The sequence below is a fragment of the Mobula birostris genome, chromosome 24 (genome assembly GCF_030028105.1).
Source record: "Mobula birostris isolate sMobBir1 chromosome 24, sMobBir1.hap1, whole genome shotgun sequence".
NCBI classification, from domain to species: Eukaryota; Metazoa; Chordata; class Chondrichthyes; order Myliobatiformes; family Myliobatidae; genus Mobula; species Mobula birostris.
This window is the reverse complement of record NC_092393.1, coordinates 2,841,174-2,862,885: the sequence shown is the minus strand read 5'-3', so window position 1 is coordinate 2,862,885 and position 21,712 is coordinate 2,841,174. Positions and strand designations below refer to the sequence as shown.

Sequence of the window (21,712 nt, the reverse complement as noted above, 5' to 3'; positions counted from 1 at the left end):
GGAGCTATAATGTTGTGGCCATTACAGAGACTTGGATGGCTCAGGGGCAGGGACAGTTACTTCAAGTGCCAGGCTTTAGATGTTTCAGAAAGGACAGGGAGGGAGGCAAAAGAGGTGGGGGTGTGGCACTGTTGATCAGAGATAGTGTCACGGCTGCAGAAAAGGAAGTCATGGAGGGATTGTCTACGGAGTCTCTGTGGGTGGAGGTTAGGAACAGGAAGGGGTCAATAACTCTACTGGGTGTTTTTTATAGACCACCCAATAGTAACAGAGACATCTTTTAATTGGAGTAAGGGGAAATATGACGCTATCAGGCAGGAACTTGGAAGCATAAATTAGGAACAGATATTCTCAGGGAAATGTACAGCAGAAATGTGGCAAATGTTCAGGGGATATTTGTGTGGTATTCTGAGTAGGTACGTTCCAATGAGACAGAGAAAGGATCGTAGGGTACAGGAACTGTGGTGTACAAAGGCTGTTGTAAATCTAGTCAAGAAAAAAAGAAAAGCTTATGAAAGGTTCAAAAAACTAGGTAACCATAGAGATCCAGAAGATTATAAGGCTAACAGGAATGAGTTTAAGAATGAAATTAGGAGAGGCCAGAAGGGGCCACAAGAAAGCCTTGGCAGACAGGATTAAGGAAAACCTCAAGGCATTCTACAAGTATGCGAAGAGCAAGAGGATAAGACATGAGAGAATAGGACCAATCAAGTGTGACAGTGGAAGTGTGTATGGAACTGGAGGAGATAGCAGAGGTACCTAAAGAGTACTTTGCTTCAATATTCACCACGGAAAAGGATCTTGGTAATTATAGGAATGACTTACAGTGGACTGAAAAGCTTGAGCATGTAGATATTAAGAAAGAGGAGGTGCTGGAGCTTTTGGAAAGCATCAAGTTGGATAAGTCGTCGGGAACGGACAAGATGCACTCCAGGCTACTGTGGGAGGTGAGGGAGGAGATTGCTGAGCCTCTGGCGATAATCTTTGCATCATCAAATGGGGACGAGAGAGGTTCCGGAGGATTGGAAGGTTGCGGATGAGTAGAAATAGCCCAGGAAATTACCCATGAGTCTTACTTCAGTGGTTGGTAAGCTGATGGAGAAGATCCTGAGAGGCAGGATTTATGAACATTTGGAGAGGCATAATATGATTAGGAATAGTCAGCGTGGCTTTGTCAAAGGCAGGTCATGCCTTACAGGCCTGACTGGATTTTTTGAGGATGTGACTAAACACATTGATGAAGGTAGAGCTGTAGATGTAGTGTATATGGATTTCAGCAAGGCATTTGATAAGGTACTCCATGCAAGGCTTATAGAGAAAGTAAGAGGCATGGGATCCAAGGGGACATTGCTTTGTGGTTCCAGAATTGGCTTGCCCACAGAAGACAAAGAGTGGCTGTAGATGGGTCATATTCTGCATGGAGGTCAGTGACCAGTGGTGTGCCTCAGGGATCTGTTTTAGGACCATTTCTCTTCATGATTTTTATAAATGACCTGGATGAGGAAGTGGAAGGATGGGTTAGTAAATCTGCTGATGACACTAAGGTTGGGTTGTGGATTAAGTGGAGGGCTGTCAGAGGTTACAGCGGGACATTGATAACTGGACTGAGAAGTGGCAGATGGAATTCAACCCAGATAGGTGTGAAGTGGTTCATTTTGGTAGGTCAAATATGATAGCAGAATATAGTATTAATGGCAAGACTCTTGGCAGTGTGGAGGATCAGAGGGATCTGAGGCCATAGGACGCTCAAAGCTGCTGCGTAGGTTGACCCTGTGGTTAAGACGACATATGGTGCATTGGCCTTCATCAATCATGGGATTGAGTTTAGGAGCCGAGAGGTAATGTTACAGCTATATAGGTCAGATGGTGGTGGAGGCAGATACAATAGGGTCTTTTAAGAGACTCCTGGACAGGTACATGGAGCTTAGAAAAATAGAGGGCTATGGGTAACCCTTGGTAATTTCTAAGGTAAGGGCATGTTTGGCACAGCTTTGTAGGCTGAAGGGCCTGTATTGTGCTGTCAGTTTTCTATGTTTCTAAGAACACCAAATACATTAAGCAGATGAACAGAATGCACCATCCTTGAACTGAGGAGCACTTGTGTCTTAGAGTGCCTATGCTGTCTGCTGTTCGAAGCTAGCACCAACTTTTGTGTGGTGATAGTCTTCCCTTGCTTCATGTAAAATAAATGCACTTATAACTGATTCACTCTGGGTTAATTGTCATTTACTATTGTTACGAAATGTAACGTTTTAGAAACGAACCAACAGCAAAAGATTTTACACATGGAGCCTGGTTTTGATGTTAAAACCACTAGCTTTATTAGTAACTACTTATAATATAGTAACTTAACCAAGATAAACAAAAGTTAACAGCGTTATGTGCAGATATGTGTATAAATGTAATATTGAGATTAGGGAAACTAGGTTTAGAGTCTTGAGATGGTAAAGTAGGAAAGTTCAGTAATCCATGAAATAAATGATGGGAGAGAGATATTTGTAATCCAAGGTGAAACATAGAGAAAAGATAAGTTCGAAGTATTCGACAGGTTCCCCGCTGGTAAAACGAGTTAACAGTCGCCGTAGGTCTTGTCTGATGTGTCGTTCCAAATCCATATACAAATTATCACCAAAAGTGACCTGTCACAGGAATATCGTCTTCCAGTGGTTACCACATCTTCCAGTGGTTACCACACAACATACCCAGGCAAGGGCTACAAAAGTGGTCCCACAAGATACCCCAAAATCCACTCCTATGGATTGTACGAAGTGACAGTCACACATTCGTTGCGCAATGTGTGTCGACGTTTAACCCACCCTTGTGGGCATAAGCGAGCTCCAAGCCCCAGCTGTGACAAGCTGAAGCTACCGGCTTCCCCAGTCTCTCTCTCTCTCTTTCGACAGAAGGCTGCTTTCTGTATATGGGTTTAAGTTCGCAGCAGCCTGTGACTGACGTCATAATCTCGCCTCACTCAGACGCTTAAAGCAACAGTTCACAGTAAACAAAACCTGTGGGTTCATAACACTAAACTGTAGCACATAAGAACATAAGAAATAGGAGCAGGAGTAGGCCATCCGGTCCATCAAGCCTGCCCCGCCATTCAATAAGATCATGGCTGATCTGTCCGTTAACTCAGCTCCATCTACCCGCCTTTTCCCCATAACCCTTAATTCCCCTGGTATGTAAAAATCTATCTAACTGTATCTTAAATATATTTAGTGAATCTCAACTGCTTCTCTGGGCACAGAATTCCACAGATTCACCACTCTCTGGGAAGAATAGTTTCTCCTCACCTCCGTCCTAAATCTTCTCCCCAGAATCTTGAGGCAATGTGCCCTAGTTCTAGTCTCACCTACCAATGGAAACAACTTTCCTACTTCTATTTTATCTATCCCTTTCTAAATTTTTTATGTTTCTATAAGATCCCCTCTCATTCTTCTGAATTCCAGAGAGTATAGTCCCAGGCGACTCAATCTCTCCTCATAGGTTAACCCTTTCATCTCTGGAATCAACCTGGTGAACCTCCTCTGCACTGCCTCCAAAGCCAGTATATCCTTCCTCAAATATTGGCCTTTTCTTCTTGGAGCAACGAAGGATGAGAGGTGACCTGATAGGGGTGTATAAAATGATGAGAGGTATTGATCGTGTGGCTCGTCAGATGCTTTTTCCCAGGGCTAAAATGGCTAACATGAGAAGACACAGTTTTAAGGTGATTGGGAGTAGGTACAGCGATGTCAGGGGTAAGTTTTTTTTTTACGCAGAGAGTGGTGAGTACGTGGAATGGGCTGCCGGCGATGGTGGTGGAGACGGATACAGATCAATTCCCAGATTGTTGGGAGTTAATAAAAGGAGGGCTGTTCTCTGGTGGACAGATGAATGTAAAGGAGTGGTGAAGGAGCAGAATAAAGATTTTAGGAAAGTTGACCCAGCTGGTGGCATAGTGACATCAGTGTCACACTTCGAGACGAAAGGTCCCAAGTTCAAATCCAGCCGGCTCCCCTGCACGCTTTCCATCCGTGCTGGGTTATGCGCTGGTGATCTCTTTGGAAACTCAGCCAGCAGAAGGCAATGGCAAACCACTGCTATAACTTGTCTTGTACGCGGTTCCCCACCACGTCAGAGAGGCATGGAGGGAAATCGTCCACTAACCGGAGAAACTCCGAATGCAACGTACCTTTCCTTTTTCAGGCAGTGTTACTCCTAGTCATCTTTCATAAAACATAAAAGAGCTCAAGCTGTATTTTGAAAAGTAGTGAGAAGGGCAAAGGAAATGTATTGGCGAACGTACAGTGATAGCATTGGGAAAGAGATCCAGTTCGGGGAAGTTTGGGGTGTGATACAGAAAATGGGTGAGTTAGAAAACTTGATGCATTACCGGTTTTGTATGGTGGGGAGAAGGTTGCAGTTACTGACTCTGAAAAAGCAGAATTACTATCAAGAACATGTCAGTGTACATATTTTGGCAAATATTAGAGATGGGGTTTTGTAGGGAAACAGTTTTGGCAAACAATCATTAGATTGCTGAGATAAAAAGAATGTTCCATTTCCTGCTTGGATACTGCTACTACTACGTCGACTCAGGCCTAGGGGGCCGGCGGCAGGCATTTCATGCCTTACAAGGTGCGAAACAAAAGGCTGTGTGGCATACCACTCCTCACACAGACAGTCGGTGGCCATTGACTCACAAAGAGTTCATCCGCCCTTTGACAGGTTTTGTTTTTAGCCCTGCTGGGTGCCTGCACACCCTCCCTGGTTAACCAAAGCGCACCGGGGGTGTGCCGGTTGAGTCCCCGACAACCAGACCCGAGACGGGTAGTACTGGGCTACGTGGTACCAGTAGCAAGGCAAGGCCCTGACCTGCTTGGATGGCGAATTTATATTGTCTGAATTTAAAAGGGCTATTAATAGTGCTGGTCAGACATCATTTGGGAAAATATAGGCATCTATTAGTCTTGTGCGCCTTGGAAGGTTTCCAGGGCGCAGGCCTGGGCAAGGTTGTATGGAAGATTGGCAGTTGCCCATGCTGCAAGTCTCCCCTCTCCACGCCACTGATGTTGTCCAAGGGAAGGGCACTAGGACCCATACAGCTTGGCACCGGTGTCATCGCAGAGCAATGTGTGGTTAAGTGCCTTGCTCAAGGACACAACACGCTGCCTCAGCTGAGGCTCGAACTCACAACATTCAGATCACTAGACTGACACCTTAACCACTTGGCCACGTACCAACACTTCTGGGAAAGAATATATTTGTTATAATATGTTTACATGGTTATCAGATTTGGAACTTATACTGGTTTTGGAATTTATTAATACAGTATGGATTGAAGGGCAACTCCTTGCTTCCTAGAAATTAGAGGTTATTATCCTTATATTGAAACCTGGTAAAGATCAATCAGATCCTTCCAGTTTTGGAGTATTTCGCTAATTTCACATGGATGAAAGATGATGGAACAAATGGTTATAGCAAGGCTTCCTTGCTTTGTGGAAAGTAGTGGAAAATTAGCTGTGTACTAATCTGGATTTCGTAAAGGAGAATGATCATGGACTCGGTCTTAAGTTTGGAATCTGATATTCGTAAGGCCCAAGTTAATAAAGAATCAGTGGAAGCAGTTTCCTTTAATGTGGAGAAAGCATATGATGTTACAGACACAAGGGTTGATGCTTAAAGTGGAAAAGAAGGGTATACGTGGTAGAATGTTCAAATGGATTCGAGATTTTTTATGCGGTAAGAAGATATAAATTAAGCTGGGAACAACATTCTCTAAGGAGTATTAGATGTGGAATGGGACTCCACAAGGGAGTGTACGTAGCCCACTCCTTTTTAATATTGGCTCAGACATTTCCAAATCGCTAAATGCTGATCATAATGCAGTACAGAAGAGAAGCAGGAATATAAATTATATAGTTAGGAAAATGCAGGCAACTATTAATGAAATTAAAGGAATGGGCTTGTCAGTGGGGGTTTATCTTTTCTGTTGTAAAGATTCAAGTTATTTGTTTTTCTAAAAGGAACATTACACACAAAGTTGATCTCGAGCTGAATGGTAAAACTGTTAAACGAGAGTTAGTGGTAAAGTTCTAGATATGTGGATGGAGACAAGGCTAACATGGAAGGTGCATGTTAATAAAATTCTAGAGAAGTGTTAAAAAGTCCTTCGTGCAAAGGTACTTAGTTGGTTGGGTGTAACTGGGGTGTGAATAGAATTTACTTAAACAACTGTATATTGCTTTGATCAGATCTGTTTCTTATCACCGATGTGATGGCTATGGGTCAGCCTCACCAGTGGTCTTAGAGCTCCTACATAAAGTTCAAGTTCAATCATTGAGATCATGTTGTGCTGCTCGTAAATAATCCCCAATTTCAGCATTACTGGTAGAAATGGGTGAAGTACCCTTACACCTACGCAGTTTACAGTTAGCGATGCTTTACTGGGTTAATATAAGAGGACATAAAGTTGGTCATCCAATATTGGCAACATTAGTAGAGTGTTGGAAGCACTGTATTCATAAGGTCTTCAGTTATGGACAACAGGAAATAAATAGGCACAAATCCTGGGTTGTTTAACGTGTCCCAGTGTACCCCTTTCTATCACTCCTGCATGGTTTTTCCCTTTGCCTGTGGTTGATTTGGGCCTTCAGGAAAAGATCAAGCTGAGGAGTGATTGTTTATCGGTGGCACAGGAAGTTCAGCAATTTATGCAAAACAGATATTATGGGTTCTTACACATCAACAAGATCCAGTGACAGTTCATTGAGGTAATTCTGTTTATGTTCCAAAATTCAGGTGACTAGGTGACTATTTAGAAAAGATTATCGGACAAAGCATCAGTATTCACAACTGAGATGGTTGCTATCATTTTAGCCTTCGAATAGATTGAAGAAGTGTGCCCTGATTCATTCTCACCCTTAACATCCATTAAAACAGGTGCTCCAAATTATAGTCCAGACACTCTTCAAGAGATTGGACAACATTTGACGAGGCTACGGGGTTTAGGCCTGTGTATGCATTTCATATGGGCTCATGCCCAAATTGAGATTGAGGGAAACAAGGTGACAGACATTCTTACCAAGCAATCACTGAAAATTAAAGATATAAGTGTAGTCGTGCCTTTGCATTAGGGGGAAATGAAAGCACGTTCAGTCAACATGGCATCAAAGTTGGGATAAGGAAATGAAAGGATGGCACTTATATAAAATTCAAAAGATGTTGGGAACTCATTTGGGAGATGGGTATAAAAGGAGGGAATCTGAATCCAAATCAGGTTTAATATCTCTGCCAAATGTTGTGAAATTTAACTTAGTGGCAGCAGTACAATACAATACACGATAATATAGTGAGGTAGTGTCCAAGGGTTCAATGTCCATTTAGGAATCAGATGGCAGAGGGGAAGAAGCTAGACCTGAGTCGCTGAGTATGTGCCTTCAGGCTTCTGTACCTCCTACTTGATGGTAACGGTGAGAAAAGGTCATGTCTTGGGTGGTTGGGGTTCTTAATGATTGCCACCACCTTTTTAGGCACTGCTCCTTGAAGATGTGGTGGATACAATGGAGGCTAGTATCCATGATTGAGCTTACTAATTTTACAACTCTCTGCAGCTTACTTCGATCCTGTGCAGTGGCAACCCCCCCCACCCCACCACCAGCTCATAACAGATGGTGATGCAGCCAATCAAAATACTCTATTAGGTGACATATCAAATCTCATCAAACTCCAAAGAAATATAGCTGCTGTCTTGCCGTCTTTATAGCTGTTTTCAACATGTTGAGATCAGGTTACGTCCTCAGAGATATTAACACTCAGGAACTTGAAATTACTCACTCTCTCCACCTCTGATCCCTCTATGAGGATTGGTGTGTGTTCCCTTGAACTGCCTTTCTGAAGTCCATAATCAGCTCGTTGGTCTTAATGATATTGAGTGCGAGGTTGTTGCTGTGACACCACTCATCTGGCCGGTACATCTTGCTCCTGTACACCCTCTCATCACCATCTGAGATTCTGCCAACAATGGTTGTATCATCGGCAAATTTATAGATGGCATTCCAGCTGTGCCTAGTCACAGTCATGGGTGTAGAGAGTAGAGCAGTGGGCTAAGCACACACCCCTGAGGTGCACCAGTGTTGATTGTTATTACCAATCCGCACAGATAGTGGTCTTTCTACTTCCTGCCGGAGTAGGAAATCAAGGATAGAGTTGCAGAGGGAGGTACAAAGGCCCAGGTTCTCCAGCTTTTAGACCAGGACAGTCAGAATGACAGTGTTAAATGCTGAGTTATAGTCAATAAACAGCATCCTCACATAGATATTTGTACTGTCTAGGTGTCCAAGTTTGCGTGGAGAGTCAATGAGATCGCGTCCGCCATAGACCTATTGTGACGATATTGGCAGTGGGTCCAGGTCTTTGCTGAGTCAGTTGAGTATAACCAAGATCAAACGGCACTGATATAATTGTTGCCCTTTTGAAGCAGGTGAGAACTTCCGACTGCAGCAGTGAGAGATTGAAAATATCTTTGAACTCCGCCCCCCAAGTTGTTTGACACAAATTTTCACGGCCTTACCGGGTACACCATCGAGGACTGCCACTTTGCGAAAGTTCACTCTTCAGAAAGACACTCCGATGTCGGCCTCCGAGACACATCACAGGAGTGTACCTACACGATTACGTACTGGACATACTAGGTTGAATAACTGGCTGTTCAGAATTAATATGTATGAAAGGGGCATCTGTATGGAGGCACTTGTCAAGGGAAGGCGCAGTATATGTTGTTTAAATGCAGTTCCTGTGTGGTGCAAAGGAAACATCTAAATACTGAACTGAGATCTTTGGGATACAGTTTAACAAGGAAAGTTTGGTAGGATATTACTGCCATAAAAGTTTCTAAAGACCATCAGACTGATTTCATTTGAGTACCTGTATTTTGGTGGAGGGGGGAATATTGTGGGTACACTCCTGTCTCGCTGCTCCATAAACCAACAGTAACGCACTGTATGTTGATCTGCCAACCACCAGCGAACTTCACAAGAGAACATCACACCTGCAGCACCTCCCCAACACTCACATGAACGTACAGGGACGCCCGCTGTGAAGCTCCATCGTCCTCCGATGCCAGTCGGGCCGCGGGCTCGCCAGGAGGCCGGAGGCCGGTCCGAACATACCGGGCCGTGGGCTCGCCAGGGCGCCGGAGGCCGGTCCGAACATACCCCGGGGCTCGGGACTCCCCAGGGTGCCGGAGGCTGGCACTGACCCAGCCAGCTGCCTGCCCAAACTGCAGGCGCGGTGCAGCCCACCCGAGCAGCAGCATGGCGCCCTGTCCCTACTCGAGTCTCCCTGGCTGCTGTCCCCAGTGGCGCGGAGCCGCGCTGACCCCGGATCCGGGCGGGCGGCCGGCAATCGTGAACGCGCCATCCTGAGGGCGGCGTGAACGAGCAGAGGGAGAGAGGGGGAGGGGGAGGGGGAGGGGGAGGGGGAGGGGGGGAGGGGGAGGGGGGGGAGGGGGAGGGGGGGGAGGGGGAGGGGGGGGAGGGGGAGGGGGGGGAGGGGGAGGGGGGGGAGGGGGAGGGGGGGAGGAGGGGGGGGAGGAGGGGGAGGGGGAGGGGGAGGGGGAGGGGGAGGAGGGGGAGGGGGAGGGGGAGGGGGAGGGGGAGGGGGGGGGAGGGGGAGGGGGAGGGGGAGGGGGGGGAGGGGGAGGGGGAGGGGGAGGGGGAGAGGGAGAGAGGGGGAGGGGGAGGGGGAGAGGGAGAGAGGGGGAGGGGGAGAGGGAGAGAGGGGGAGGGGGAGGGGGAGGGGGAGGGGGAGGGGGAGGGGGAGAGAGGGGGAGGGAGAGGGGGAGAGAGGGGGAGGGAGAGGGGGAGAGAGGGGAAGAGGGGGGAAGAGAGGGGGGAGAGAGGGAGAGGGAGGGGGAGAGGGGGGAAGAGAGGGGGGAGAGGGAGGGGGGAGAGGGAGGGGGAGAGGGGGGAAGAGAGGGGGAAGAGAGGGGGAAGAGGGAGGGGGAGAGGGGGAAGAGGGAGGGGAGAGGGGGAAGAGAGGGGGGAGAGGGGGGAAGAGAGGGAGAGAGGGAGGGGGAGAGGGGGGAAGAGGGAGGGGGAGAGGGGGGAAGAGGGAGGGGGAGAGGGGGGGAAGAGAGGGGGGAGAGGGGGAGGGGGGAGAGGGGAGAGGGGAGAGGGGGAGAGGGGGGAGGGAGGGAGGGGGAGAGGGGGAGAGGGGAGAGGGAGGGAGGGGGAGAGGGGAGAGGGGGAGGGAGGGGGAGAGGAGGGGTGAGGGGAGGGGGAGAGGAGGGGGGAGGGGGAGGGGTGAGGGGAGGGGGAGGGGTGAGTAACTGAGGGAGTGGGGTGGGGAGAGTGTGGGGGGAGGGGAGGGGAGGGGGGGAGGGGAGGGGAGGGGGGAGGGGGAGGGGGAGCGGAGGGGGGGTGAGGGGTGAGTAACTGAAGGAGTGGGGTGGGGAGAGTGTGGGGGGAGGGGGAAAGGAGGGGGGAGGGGAGGGGGAGGGGGAGAGGAGGGGAGAGGGGGAGGGGGAGAGGAGGGGGAGGGGGGGAGGGGGAGAGGGGAGGGGTGAGGGGGAGGGGAGGGGGAGGGGTGAGTAACTGAGGGAGTGGGGTGGGGAGAGTGTGGGGGGAGGGGAGGGGGGAGGGGGAGGGGTGAGTAACTGAGGGAGTGGGGTGGGGAGAGTGAGAGGGGAGGGAGGAGCTGGGGAGTGAGTGAAGGTGGGTCTGGGAAGTATGAGTGGGGGAGGTCGGGGCTGGGGAGAGTGAGTGTGGGAAGGGGTGGGGAGGGAGGAGGGGATGGGGAGAGACAGGGTGGTGTGAGGGGAAGGGTGGGGGTGGGAAGAGATTGAGAGGGGCGGGAGGTTGTGAAGGAGGGATGGTGGACATGTGGAGTATGAGGGGGAGGTAGGGATGGGGAGAGTGATGGGGAGGTCAGGAAACGGTGTAGGGTTAGGAGGGTGGGTGAGGGTGGACAGGAGTGGATGAGAAGAGTGAGAGGGGGAGGGTGGGGGTGAGGAGAGTGAGGGGGAAGGGAGGGGTTGGGAGAATGAGAGGGGAGGAGTTTGGGGTGGGGAGAGGGAGGGGGTTGGGAGAGTGAGAAAGGAGGAGGTAGGGTGGGGAGAGGGAGGGGGAGGAGGTCAGGAGATGGGGTCGGGTGAAGGTCACAAGAGTGGGTGAGGAGAGCGGGGGGGAAGGAGGGGGTTGGGAGAGTGAGGGGCATGGTGGGTTGGAGAAAGAGAGAGGGAGGGAGGGGATGAGGATAGTAAGGGGTAAGGGAGGGGTTGGGAGAATGAGAGGGGAGGAGTTAGGGGTGGGGAGAGTGAGAGGGAGGGGGAGGGAGGGGGTTGGGAGAGTGAGAGGGGACGATGGGGGTAGGGTGAGTGAGAGGGGCATAGTGGGGTGGGGAGAGGGAGGGAGGGGATGAGGATAGTAAGGGGGAAGGGAGGGGTTGGGAGAATTAGAGGGGAGGAGTTAGGGGTGGGGAGAGTGAGAGGGAGGGGGTCGGGAGAGTGAGAGGGGAGGATGAGGGTAGGGTGAGTGAGAGGGGCATGGTGGGGTGGGGAGAGAAAGAGGGAGCGAGGGGGTTGGGAGAGTGAGAAGGGAGGAGGTAGGGTGGGGAGAGTGATGGGGGGGAGGTCAGGAGATGGGGGTCAGGTGAAGGTCACGAGAGTGGGTGAGGGAGGAGGTGAGGGTGGACAGGAGTGGGTCAGGAGAGTGAGGGGGCTGGAGTGAGTAGCGGAGGGAGGGGGTGAGGAGAATAAGACAGGAGGAAGGGAGGTGTGGAGAGTGAGATGGGGGAGAAGAGTGTGAGAGCCAAATTATTACATACATTTAAAGCAGAGAGTGTTCGGTTCTTGATTGGTCAGAGCATTAAAGGTTACAGGAAGAAGGCAGAAGAGTGCAATTGAATGGCAGAGCAGTCTTGATGGACCCACATGGTCTAAATCTGCTCCCAGGTCATATTTTATGGACCCGTCTGACCCTGTCATGCTAATGGAAGGATGAGCTGTGGGCCGAAGTGCCGGTAATGGGGGAGATTCAGGTATGCAGCGTCGATGATGGTGGAACAGAAATCCCATTTTGGGGGAAAAAGCGGACACCTCGGATGTTCTGAATGGAAAGACTTGTCCTGACAACAGATGCAGCAAAGGTGGAGGAACTGAGAGAAGGGAGTCACATGTTTACGAGTGACAAGGTGGGAAGCGGTATAACCAAGGTAACCATGGGTATGAGTGGTTTTGTAAAGATGTCCGTAGATAATCTGCCTCTGGGGGTAGAGACAGTGATTGAGAAAAAAGAGCGAGGTGTCAGAGGTGGACCAAGTAAGCTTAAGGGTAGGGTGGAAGTTGCAGACAAAATGAATGAGTCAGTATTAGTGCAGGAGCAATGCCAGTGCAGTTGTCAGTGTAGCTGAGAAAGAGTTCCCGAGCATGACCAGTGGAGATGTGGAGTTGTTGGCCCAAAAGGCTGTCCTCACCAGAGGTAGAGAGGGTCTGCAACTTTAAATTTCTTGGAGCTGTCCTGGGCCCAATACAGAGTGTAATTATGAAGAAAGCACGACAGCACCTCTGCTTCCTGAGGAGTTCGCAAAGATTCAGCATGGCAACTAAAACTTTGACAGACTTCTATACTGACTGACTGCATCGCAGCCTGGTAATGGAAGCATCATGCCCATAAGCAGAAAATTCCACAAGAAAGTAGTAGATAAGGAAGGCCCAGTCCATCATTGGTAAAGCCCTCCCCACCAATGAGCACATCTACATGAAACGGCGTTGTTGGAAGGCAGCATCCATCATCAGGGACCCCCACCACCCAGCAAATGCTGTCTTTTTGCTGCTGAGTTCTGGAAGAAGGTATAGGAACCTCACGCCACCAGGTTCAGGAGCAGTTGCCACCCCTCAATCATCAGGCTCTTGAACTAAAGGGAATACCTTCACTGAACTGCCCAAATATGGACTCACTTTCAGCATCTCTTCATCTTATGTTCTCAATATTTACTGCCTATTTATGATTGTTTCTCTATTTTTCTATTTGCACAGCGGCTGACTGCCCAAGTTGGTGTGGTCTTCCATTGGTTCTGTTATGGTTAATATTCTATGGGTTTATCGAGTATGGTCACAACACACTGAATCTCACAACACTGTACGGTGACATATATGTACTTTGATAATAAATTTACTTTGAACTTTAAAGATGGACTGTTAGGTGAACATGTAACCAACGAAAAGGCAATTGCTGCCATCCATAGGTTTTGGTTTGGAGAAAATTTTGCCGAAAGAAATTGTTGAGAGTAGCTATCAGTTCTGCCAGATGGAGGAGGGTGTTGGGAGAGAGGGACTGGTTGGGTCTGTTGTTCAGGAAGAAGTGGAGAACTTTAAGACTTTTCTGATTGGTGGGGAAGGAAGTATACAGGGACTGGAAGTATGTAGCATTCATGGCCAGGGAACTGGAAGTAGTTGAAGTGATAGGCATGAGAAGTGTCATGGATGTAGGTGGCACCCGACACTTATCCCTGTACGGATCTCCCACCCGGCACTTATCCCTGTAAGCGTAGGTGCTACACCTGTCCCTACACCTCCTCTCTTGCCACCATTCAGGGCCCCAAACAGTCCTTCCAGGTGAGGCAACACTTCACTTGTGAGTCTGTTAGGGTCATCTATAGCATCCGGTGCTCCCGGTGCAGCCTCCTCTACATCGGTGAAACCCAACGCAGATTGGGGGACCACTTCATTGAGCACCTCCGCTCCGTCCACCACAACAGACAGGATCTCCCGGTAGCCACCCACTTCAACTCTGCTTCACATTCCCATTCGGATGTGTCCATACATGGCCTCCTCTACTGCCATGATGAGGCTAAACTCAGGTTGGAGGAGCAACACCTCATATACCGTCTAGGTAGTCTCCAGCCCCTTGGTATGAACATAGAATTCTCCAACTTCTGGTAATTCCCTCCCCCTCCCTTCCTCTGTCCCTATTTCACTCTGCCCCCTCCCCCAGCTGCCTATCACCTCCCTCATGGTTCCGCCTCCTTCTACTACCCATTGTGTTTTCCCCTATTCCTTCTTCATCTTTCCTACCTATCACCTCCCTGCTTCCCCTCCCTCACCCCTTTATCTTTCCCCTTACTGGTTTTTCACCTGGAATCTACCAGCCTTCTCCTTCGCACCCTCCCCCCACCTTCTTTATAGGGCCTCTGCCCCTTCCCTCTTCAGTCCTGACGAAGGGTTCCGGCCCGAAACATCGACTCATCGTTTCCACGGATGCTGCCTGACCTGCTGAGTTCCTCCAGCGTGTTGTGGGTGTTGCTTTGATCCCAGCATCTGCAGGTTATTTTGTGTTATGGATGTAGGTGGGATGGGAAAGAACCAAGGGGATAAAATGGAGTCAAGGTATGTGGACACGAGTTCAAGGGACAAAAGCAAGAAGAAACAATCAGCCTACCAGATGAGGCCAAACTCGGGTTGGAGGAGGAGCAACTCATTCCATCTGAGTAGTCTGCAACCTTGTAGAATTCCTCCAAGACAGCTTTTTAGAGCAGCTTGTGGTGGTTGAGCCCACTAGGGGAAAGGTGATTCTAGATCAGGGGTTGTGTAATGAACTGGATTTGATTAGGAACAAAGAAATGGTGGACAAACTTATTAAGTATTTTACATCAGCCTTCACTGTGGAAGACAGTAGCAATATGCCAGAAATTTGAGTGCCGGGGGTAGCAGTGAGTGTAATTGCTATTACTAAGAAGACGGTGCTTCAGAAGCTGAAAAGTCTGAAGGTAGATAAAGTCATTTGGACCACATGGACTACTCTTCAGGGTTCTGAAAGATAGCTGAAAAGAATACGTAGATATTAGTAATGATCTTTCAAGAGTCAGTAGTTTCAGAATGGTTCCGGAGGTCTGGAAAATAGCAAATATTTACACTTCAAGAAGGGTGGGAGGCAAAAGAAAGAAAATCACAGGCCAATTAGCCTGATCTCAGTGGTTGGGAAGAAGATGGAGTCTTACTAAGGATGAAGTTTGAGGGCTCCTCGAGGTACACAATAAGGTAGGCCAAAATCAGCATGGTGGCTTCCTTTGAGAGAAATCTAGCCTGACAAATCTGTTGAAATTTTTTGAGGATGGACAAAGAAGAGTCAGTGGATGTTGTTTACTTGATGTTCAGAAGTCCTTTGACAAGGGGCCACACATGAGGCTACTTAACGAGAGCCCATGGTATTACAGGAAAGGTACTAACATGGATAGAGCATTGGCTGACTGCAGGAGGCAAAGAGTGGGAATAAAGGGGGCCTAATCTGGTTGGCTGCTGGTGACCAGTGTTCTGCAAGGGTCAGTATTGGGACTGTTTCTTTTCATGTTATGTGTCAAGGACTTGGATGACAGAATTTATGACTTTGTGACCAAGTTTGCAGGGATACGAGGGTAAGTGGAGAGGCAGGTAGTGTTGAGAAAGCAGGGAGATTGCAGAAAGACTTTGACAGGTTGGGAGAATGGGAAAAGAAGTGGCAGATTAAATTAGTGCAGGTAAATACACACAATGTGCTGGAGGACAATTCCATGCATAAAAGGCATTGAGCTCATCCGGAGTGAAACCTTGTTGTCGTCTATGTCACTTGGTTTCACTTTGAAGGTGATAACATGCAAGACCTGTTGCACCTGTCGGGGCATTCTTTAAGGATTCAAGTTTGGTTCGGAATTGCCACTTCACAAGACGGCTTTCTGGAGATCAGATCCGGGCCTCTTGTATTTAACTTAGTCACTAGATCTGAATGCCACTGATCAGGCCCTCAGCAGATTGCAGATCTCCTGGTTCATCCAGGGCTTTTGGTTAGAAAAGACTGAATGATGTTGTAGGGACACAGTCATCTGCAACTATTTTAATAAAGTCCGTGACAACCGTGCTGTATTCACAAGACAAAGGAGCAGAAGTAGGCCATTCGGCCCATCGAGTCCGCTCCACAGCTCCCCCATGAGCTAAACTATTCACCCATCTAGTTCCAATTTTCAGCTTTTTCCTCATGTTCCTTGATACCCTGACTAATTAGATACCTGTCAATCTCCTCCTTAAACACCCTCAATGATCGGGCCTCCACAGCTGTATGTGGCAACGAATTCCACAAATCCACGACCCACTGGCTAAAAAAATTTCTCCTCATCTCTGTTTTAAATGGGTACCCTCTAATTCTAAGACTATGGCCTCTTGTCCTGGACTCATCCACCAAGGGAAGCAACCTTTCCACATCTCCACATCTACTCTGTCCAACCCTTTCAACATTCGAAATGTTTCTATGAGATCCCCTCTCATTCTTCTATACTCTAATGAATACAGTCCAAGAGCCAACAAACGCTCCTCATATGTTAGCCCCTGCATTCCAGGATCCTCTGATGAGTCCTTGAACACGATCCAGTCCCTGACTTGAAGCAATCCCGTAGCCAGTCCTTTGCTTCCCACAACTATCTCTTTGGACCCTCTTTAGCCTCTGCCTGTTTGCTGGAAGGAGTAGGTCAGCCATTGATCAGATTTCCCCATATGTGGTCTAGGCATGATAATGTAGACATTCCTAATCATAGTATAGCAGAGGTGGAGTGTGTTGGGAACCCTGGTGCTGCAGGTGATACGTTAATGATAATTGGAGAGAAATTTCTTCAAACAAGCCTGACTGAAGACCCCAACCATGATTTGAAAGGCATCTCGGTAAGCTGTTTCTTGTTTACTGATGGTGGTACTCAGTACCTCGAGTGCCTGTTTAATGTCAACCTTTGGGAGTATGTAAACCGTGGTCAGAATCATGGAGGAGAATGCTCTTAGAAATTTAGGATTTTTAGATTTCTGCATACAGTGTACTTCCTAAGTTCACCGCAGTAAGATCCCTGACCTGCTTCCCGCCTGATCCACAGAGCCTAATGTAATGAATGATTAACACCAGCTGAACCTAGTTGGTGGAATTGAAGCTACACTTCCTCCTCTTAAAGGCAGCATTCAATATCTGTAACCAGTTTTGGAAATCATACCACAAGTTGTGGTACTTTGTTGATTGACAGAGGATTAATGAAGCAACCATTCTGATTTGTCAGGCATAACCCTGCAGATCTTCATCAGTGAGGTGGAGAACTGAGAGTGGTGTTCCAAAGGCAGTGACAAAAGAGTTATTTACTGCAGAGTCAAACATCTGTGACAGTTCAATAGATATTTTATTGATCCCAAAGGAAGTTACTGTGTCACAAGTATTGCAAACATTGTTTAGAATTGCCAGGATTTTCCGTGGGGTCCTTTGTTCTACTACAGCCTCCAGTGTGTCCAGTTTGACTCCTATTACAGAGTCAGCCTTTCTAATCAGTTTATTGAGCCTGATGGCATCACCCGTGTTGATGCCACTGCCCCAGTACACCACCGCTTGTAAGATTGTACTGGTGACGACAGACTGGTAGAGCATGTGAAGCAGAGGCCTGCATACTTCAAAGGACCACAGTGTCTTCAGGAATTAGAGATGACTTTGACCCTATGTGAGAATATCTCATTTAAGGTCAACACAGCAATGAAACTCCCAGGATGTGGATGTAGTGTTGGAAATGTTTAATCAAGTCAAGTTGATTGTCATTTAACTATATACATGGATACTGTCTAACAAGGCAAGATTTCTCCGAACCAGGGTGTAAAGCACAGTAGTATACTATAACACACAATAATGTGAAAGTAAGGATAAAATCTACAGAAGAATCACCAATAAGTAACAAAGTAAAGTGCCTAAATTAAATATTGTATGGTACAAAACAGATTAACGGATGACACTTCAAAATTGATGCGAGGCAGGGAGTTCAGAAGCCAAATGGCATGAGGGAAGAAATGGTTTCCCATCCTGACCGTTCCTGTTTTTATGCATTGGAATCTCCTGCCTGAAGATTGTGACGACAAACCAAGTTATCAGAAGATTCATGCTAATGAAAAGAGATGAGGGAGACAATGGAGGAACGTTCAAAATGTTAATGAGAGAGAAGAGAGAGATAATGGAAAAGAAACACAGTTCAGAATATTGACAGACCGGTTGCTTTGAACCTGAACAAACTGTTTGAAGTTTGATGGACAGGCAATACTCCAGCAGGGGGATAAAAAGAACAGGTTTGCTAAGGCATGACACACCACGAGATAACGAGACCCTGGAAGGGCAGTGTGCCCCCACAAGTTGGTGGAAGTTTGGCGGTCTGGTCGCGGGAACCGACCATAGACACACAGGGTGAAAAGGTACGATCGGTGGGAACCTGGTGTGTGTGTCCGCCCTTGCCTGGGTGCCGGGTTCACCGCGGAAGAACGGTCATATCCGGAACGGAGGGGTCACAGTCGGTGACCACAGAAGACATTAAAAAGGGTCCGCCCGAAAGCCAACTGCGAAGAACATCAAAGGTCTGCTGAATCAGATTTGCATATCTCTATCTCTCTCTCTCTCTCTCTCCAACGGCACAACAGCGATTACTGCGAACTGTACTAAGCTGAACTGAACTCTGCATCACTTGAGACTGATCATTTTACCCCTAGACTGCGATAGAGCTTGGTTGATTCCTATTACCCTAGTTCTGTGTACATGTATGTTTTATCATTGCTAACCGTTGCATTTATATCCTTACGATTAGAGCACTGTGTTACTTATTTCTTTAATAAAACTTTATTAGCTTCTGTTAAATCAGACTCCAACTAACTGGTCCATTTCTGCTGGTTTGGCAACCCAGTTACGGGGTACGTAACATAAGTAGGGATCTCGTCCGCGATTTTAAATGCCAAATTTGGGACTGGGTAAATTGATTGGGTTAAAATTCCCGAAAGAAAGAAAGGGCAAACAGCAGAAATGGAGATTGAGGAATTTCTAAAGGCGCCAACCTTGGAGGCATTAGAGGATGCCAGGAAATCAGAATTGGCAACTGTGGCCAAACGACTGAATCTTTTTAAGAGGAAGTCGACAATGAGGACAGCGGAGATGCACAGAGCTATCATTGAGCATTATGTATCTAAAGGTGTGTTTCCCCAAGGGGAGCTGGAGGTGGTATCTATGGGCAAACCTGGTGGAGAAGCAATACAGCGGCAAATGGAAAAATTGAGACTCGAGCACGAGTTCTGGGTAAAACAGCTGGACCAAGAAGAGAGGGACAGGCAAGTAGAACGACAACAGAGAGAGAAACAGAGGGAAAGGGAATTTGAGCTGGAGAAGTTAAGGATGACGCTAGAGAGGGGCCCATGCCGAACCAAGTTGGAGGGTTCAGGGCGACCCAGGAGGTTAGGCTGGTTCCCCCATTTGAGGAGGCCGATGTTGATTGGTACTTTCTACATTTTGAAAAAGTCGCTGCAAGTCAGGACTGGCTGAGGGATAAGTGGGCTGTTTTGCTTCAGAGAGTACTTAAAGGAAAAGCCCAGCAAGCTTACTCGGCATTGTCCGCAGAATATGCCCAGAGGCATGAGGTGGTGAAAGAGGCGATACTCAGGATTTATGAGTTGTTCCCGGAGGCATACCGGCAGAGGTTCCGGAATGCGATGAAGTAGTGGGGCTGCACGTATTTAGAGTTTGCCCGTGAGATGCAGATGTATTGTGAGCGTTGGTGCGCTTCGAAAGGGGTCAATGGGGATTATGACAGACTGCTACAGCTAATACTGATTAAGCAGTTTAAAGGTTGTGTCCTTGAAGGTATGAGGCCCTATCTAGATGAGAGAGAGGTAGAAACCTTAGCCGCAACTACTAAGTTAGCGGATGAATACGCGTTAACACACAAAGCGAAGTTTACCCCGAGTAAAAGCTACCAGAAGGGTCGTCAGGACGGCGGGGAGACTCCGCCAGAAAAGTCAGAAAGTAAGCCAGGGACTAGTGAGAAGGATTAGGTAGACCGGGAGCAGTTTGGTAGGAAGTCTCCTGGGGTCGTATGCTATAATTGTGGGAAAGCCGGTCACTTTGCATCCAGGTGCTTTGCCCCAAAGAAGGAGACAGGGAAAGGGAAAATGACAGTTCTGACTGGCTGTATTGAGCTGGCAAACAAACTGCTAAGGGAGAAGAGGTCTGATAAAGTTCAGGAAGGGCGCAAGAGGTTTATCTCAGCCTGATTGGTGTCGGTGAGGGAGGGGTTAAACCCAGTTCCAGTACAGATCTGGAGAGACACTGGAGCTTGTCAGTCATTGATATTAAAGAGCATGTTAGACTTTAGTTCAGAGACCCAGACTGGGGAGGTCAGGATGATAAAAGGCATTGGGAAAAGGACTGAAGCACTACCTTTGCACTAGATACACCTAAGAAGCGACTTGCTCTCTGGACCGGTCACGATCGGGGTGAGGCCCGAACTACCGATGGAAGACGTGGAGGTCTTACTCAGTAATGACCTCGCCGGCGGAGAGGTGTACCCAGCAGTAAAACTGACAAGCCAGCCTGCCAGGATTGGGGCCCCGCCCATGGACTCACACGCGCAGTGGCTCGGCGTGTGTCCAGAAAGGCTACCGAAGCGAATATAGATTTAGCTGAGACGTTTTTACCAGCCTTGTACCAGGAGGGGTTAGAAAGTGAGAAGGGGCGTAGTGAAACGGAAGTTGAGATAGACTTATCATTGGCAAGGAAGGAATTTATACAGGCACAGGAGCGAGACGAGGAGCTGATGGTTTTGACGGAGACAGCTCTCTCCGAAACAGAATTAAAAAGGGAGCCAGTGGGCTATTATGTGAAGGAGGGAGTACTAATGAGGAAATGGAAACCACGTAACATGCTCGCAGATGAGGAATGGGGGGTGGTGCAGAAAATTTATGGGGATGAGATTTTTAACCTGGCCCACAAGGTACCCCTCGGTGGACATTTTGGGGTGAGGAAGACAGTCGATAGAATCATGAAAGAGTTTTACTGGCCGCACAGGAGGAAGGATGCTATTGACTATTGTAGACGTGAGCTAACACAGTTACAGGCTATTGATATGCTAACAGCTTGCCACGATAGGCGAGCAGACCTAGTCGGTGTTATCACGAAAATTAATGAGGCTAGGGTGCCACCTGATAAGGGGAAAACCCATTTTGAAAAGGTAAGTATGGTGCCGACCAGATGGGAGAACTCTATTGTTTTGGCCAACTTTGCTGGTGAGTTCTCTCACTTAACCCCCGAACAGAGTGAGCGGCCAATAAAGCTAATTAAACGGCACGCACACGTATGTCCAGATGTCCCAAGGCGATGCAAAGAGCTGGGACATGGTGTTGTTGTCACATCAGGTCAGCCTAGTGAGCAACACCCCTATAGGATGATTAATTCAGTGACAAAAGGGCTAAAGAACACAGAAGCGTATATTGACGATTTAGTGGTCTGGAGTGATACGTGGGAGGAGCACATTATGGCAGTAGAGGAACTGTTTAAAAAGCTGTTGGAAGCCAGCCTGACAGTGAACCTCGCAAAAAGTGAATTCGGCCATGCGAAGGTCACCTATCTGGGATTTGTGGTAGGACAGGGGCAGCTGGCTCCGATGCAGGCTAAGGTGCGGGCTGTCTCTGAAGTCCCCGCCCCGACAGACCAGAGAGCCCTGAGAAGGTTCTTGGGGATGATGGGGTACTATTGGAAGTTTTGCAAAAACTGCGGATATTACCCTCCCTCTTACTAAGCTCTTGCCAAAGAATGCTAAGTTTGTGTGGGACGACCTTTGTTATATTCATCCGGGACGGAAACCACTGAGAATTTACACTGATCACAACCCAGTAGTGTTTTTGGGCACTATGAAGGATAAAAACAAAAGGTTGCTA

At 48.1% G+C, this 21,712-nt stretch overlaps 1 protein-coding gene across 4 annotated transcripts in view; it reads right to left on the bottom strand.

The window, feature by feature from the left end:
* Positions 1–9,324, bottom strand: part of rsad1 (radical S-adenosyl methionine domain containing 1) — a 101,704-nt gene extending 92,380 nt beyond the window's left edge. For all 4 annotated transcript variants that reach the window (XM_072242174.1, XM_072242175.1, XM_072242177.1 and 1 more), the window contains exon 1: positions 9,056–9,324. In XM_072242174.1, coding sequence (XP_072098275.1) covers positions 9,056–9,298 — 243 coding nt within the window. In that variant the 5' untranslated portion in view covers positions 9,299–9,324. The remainder of the gene's footprint in view (positions 1–9,055) is intronic.
* Positions 9,325–21,712: the final 12,388 nt, after the last annotated feature.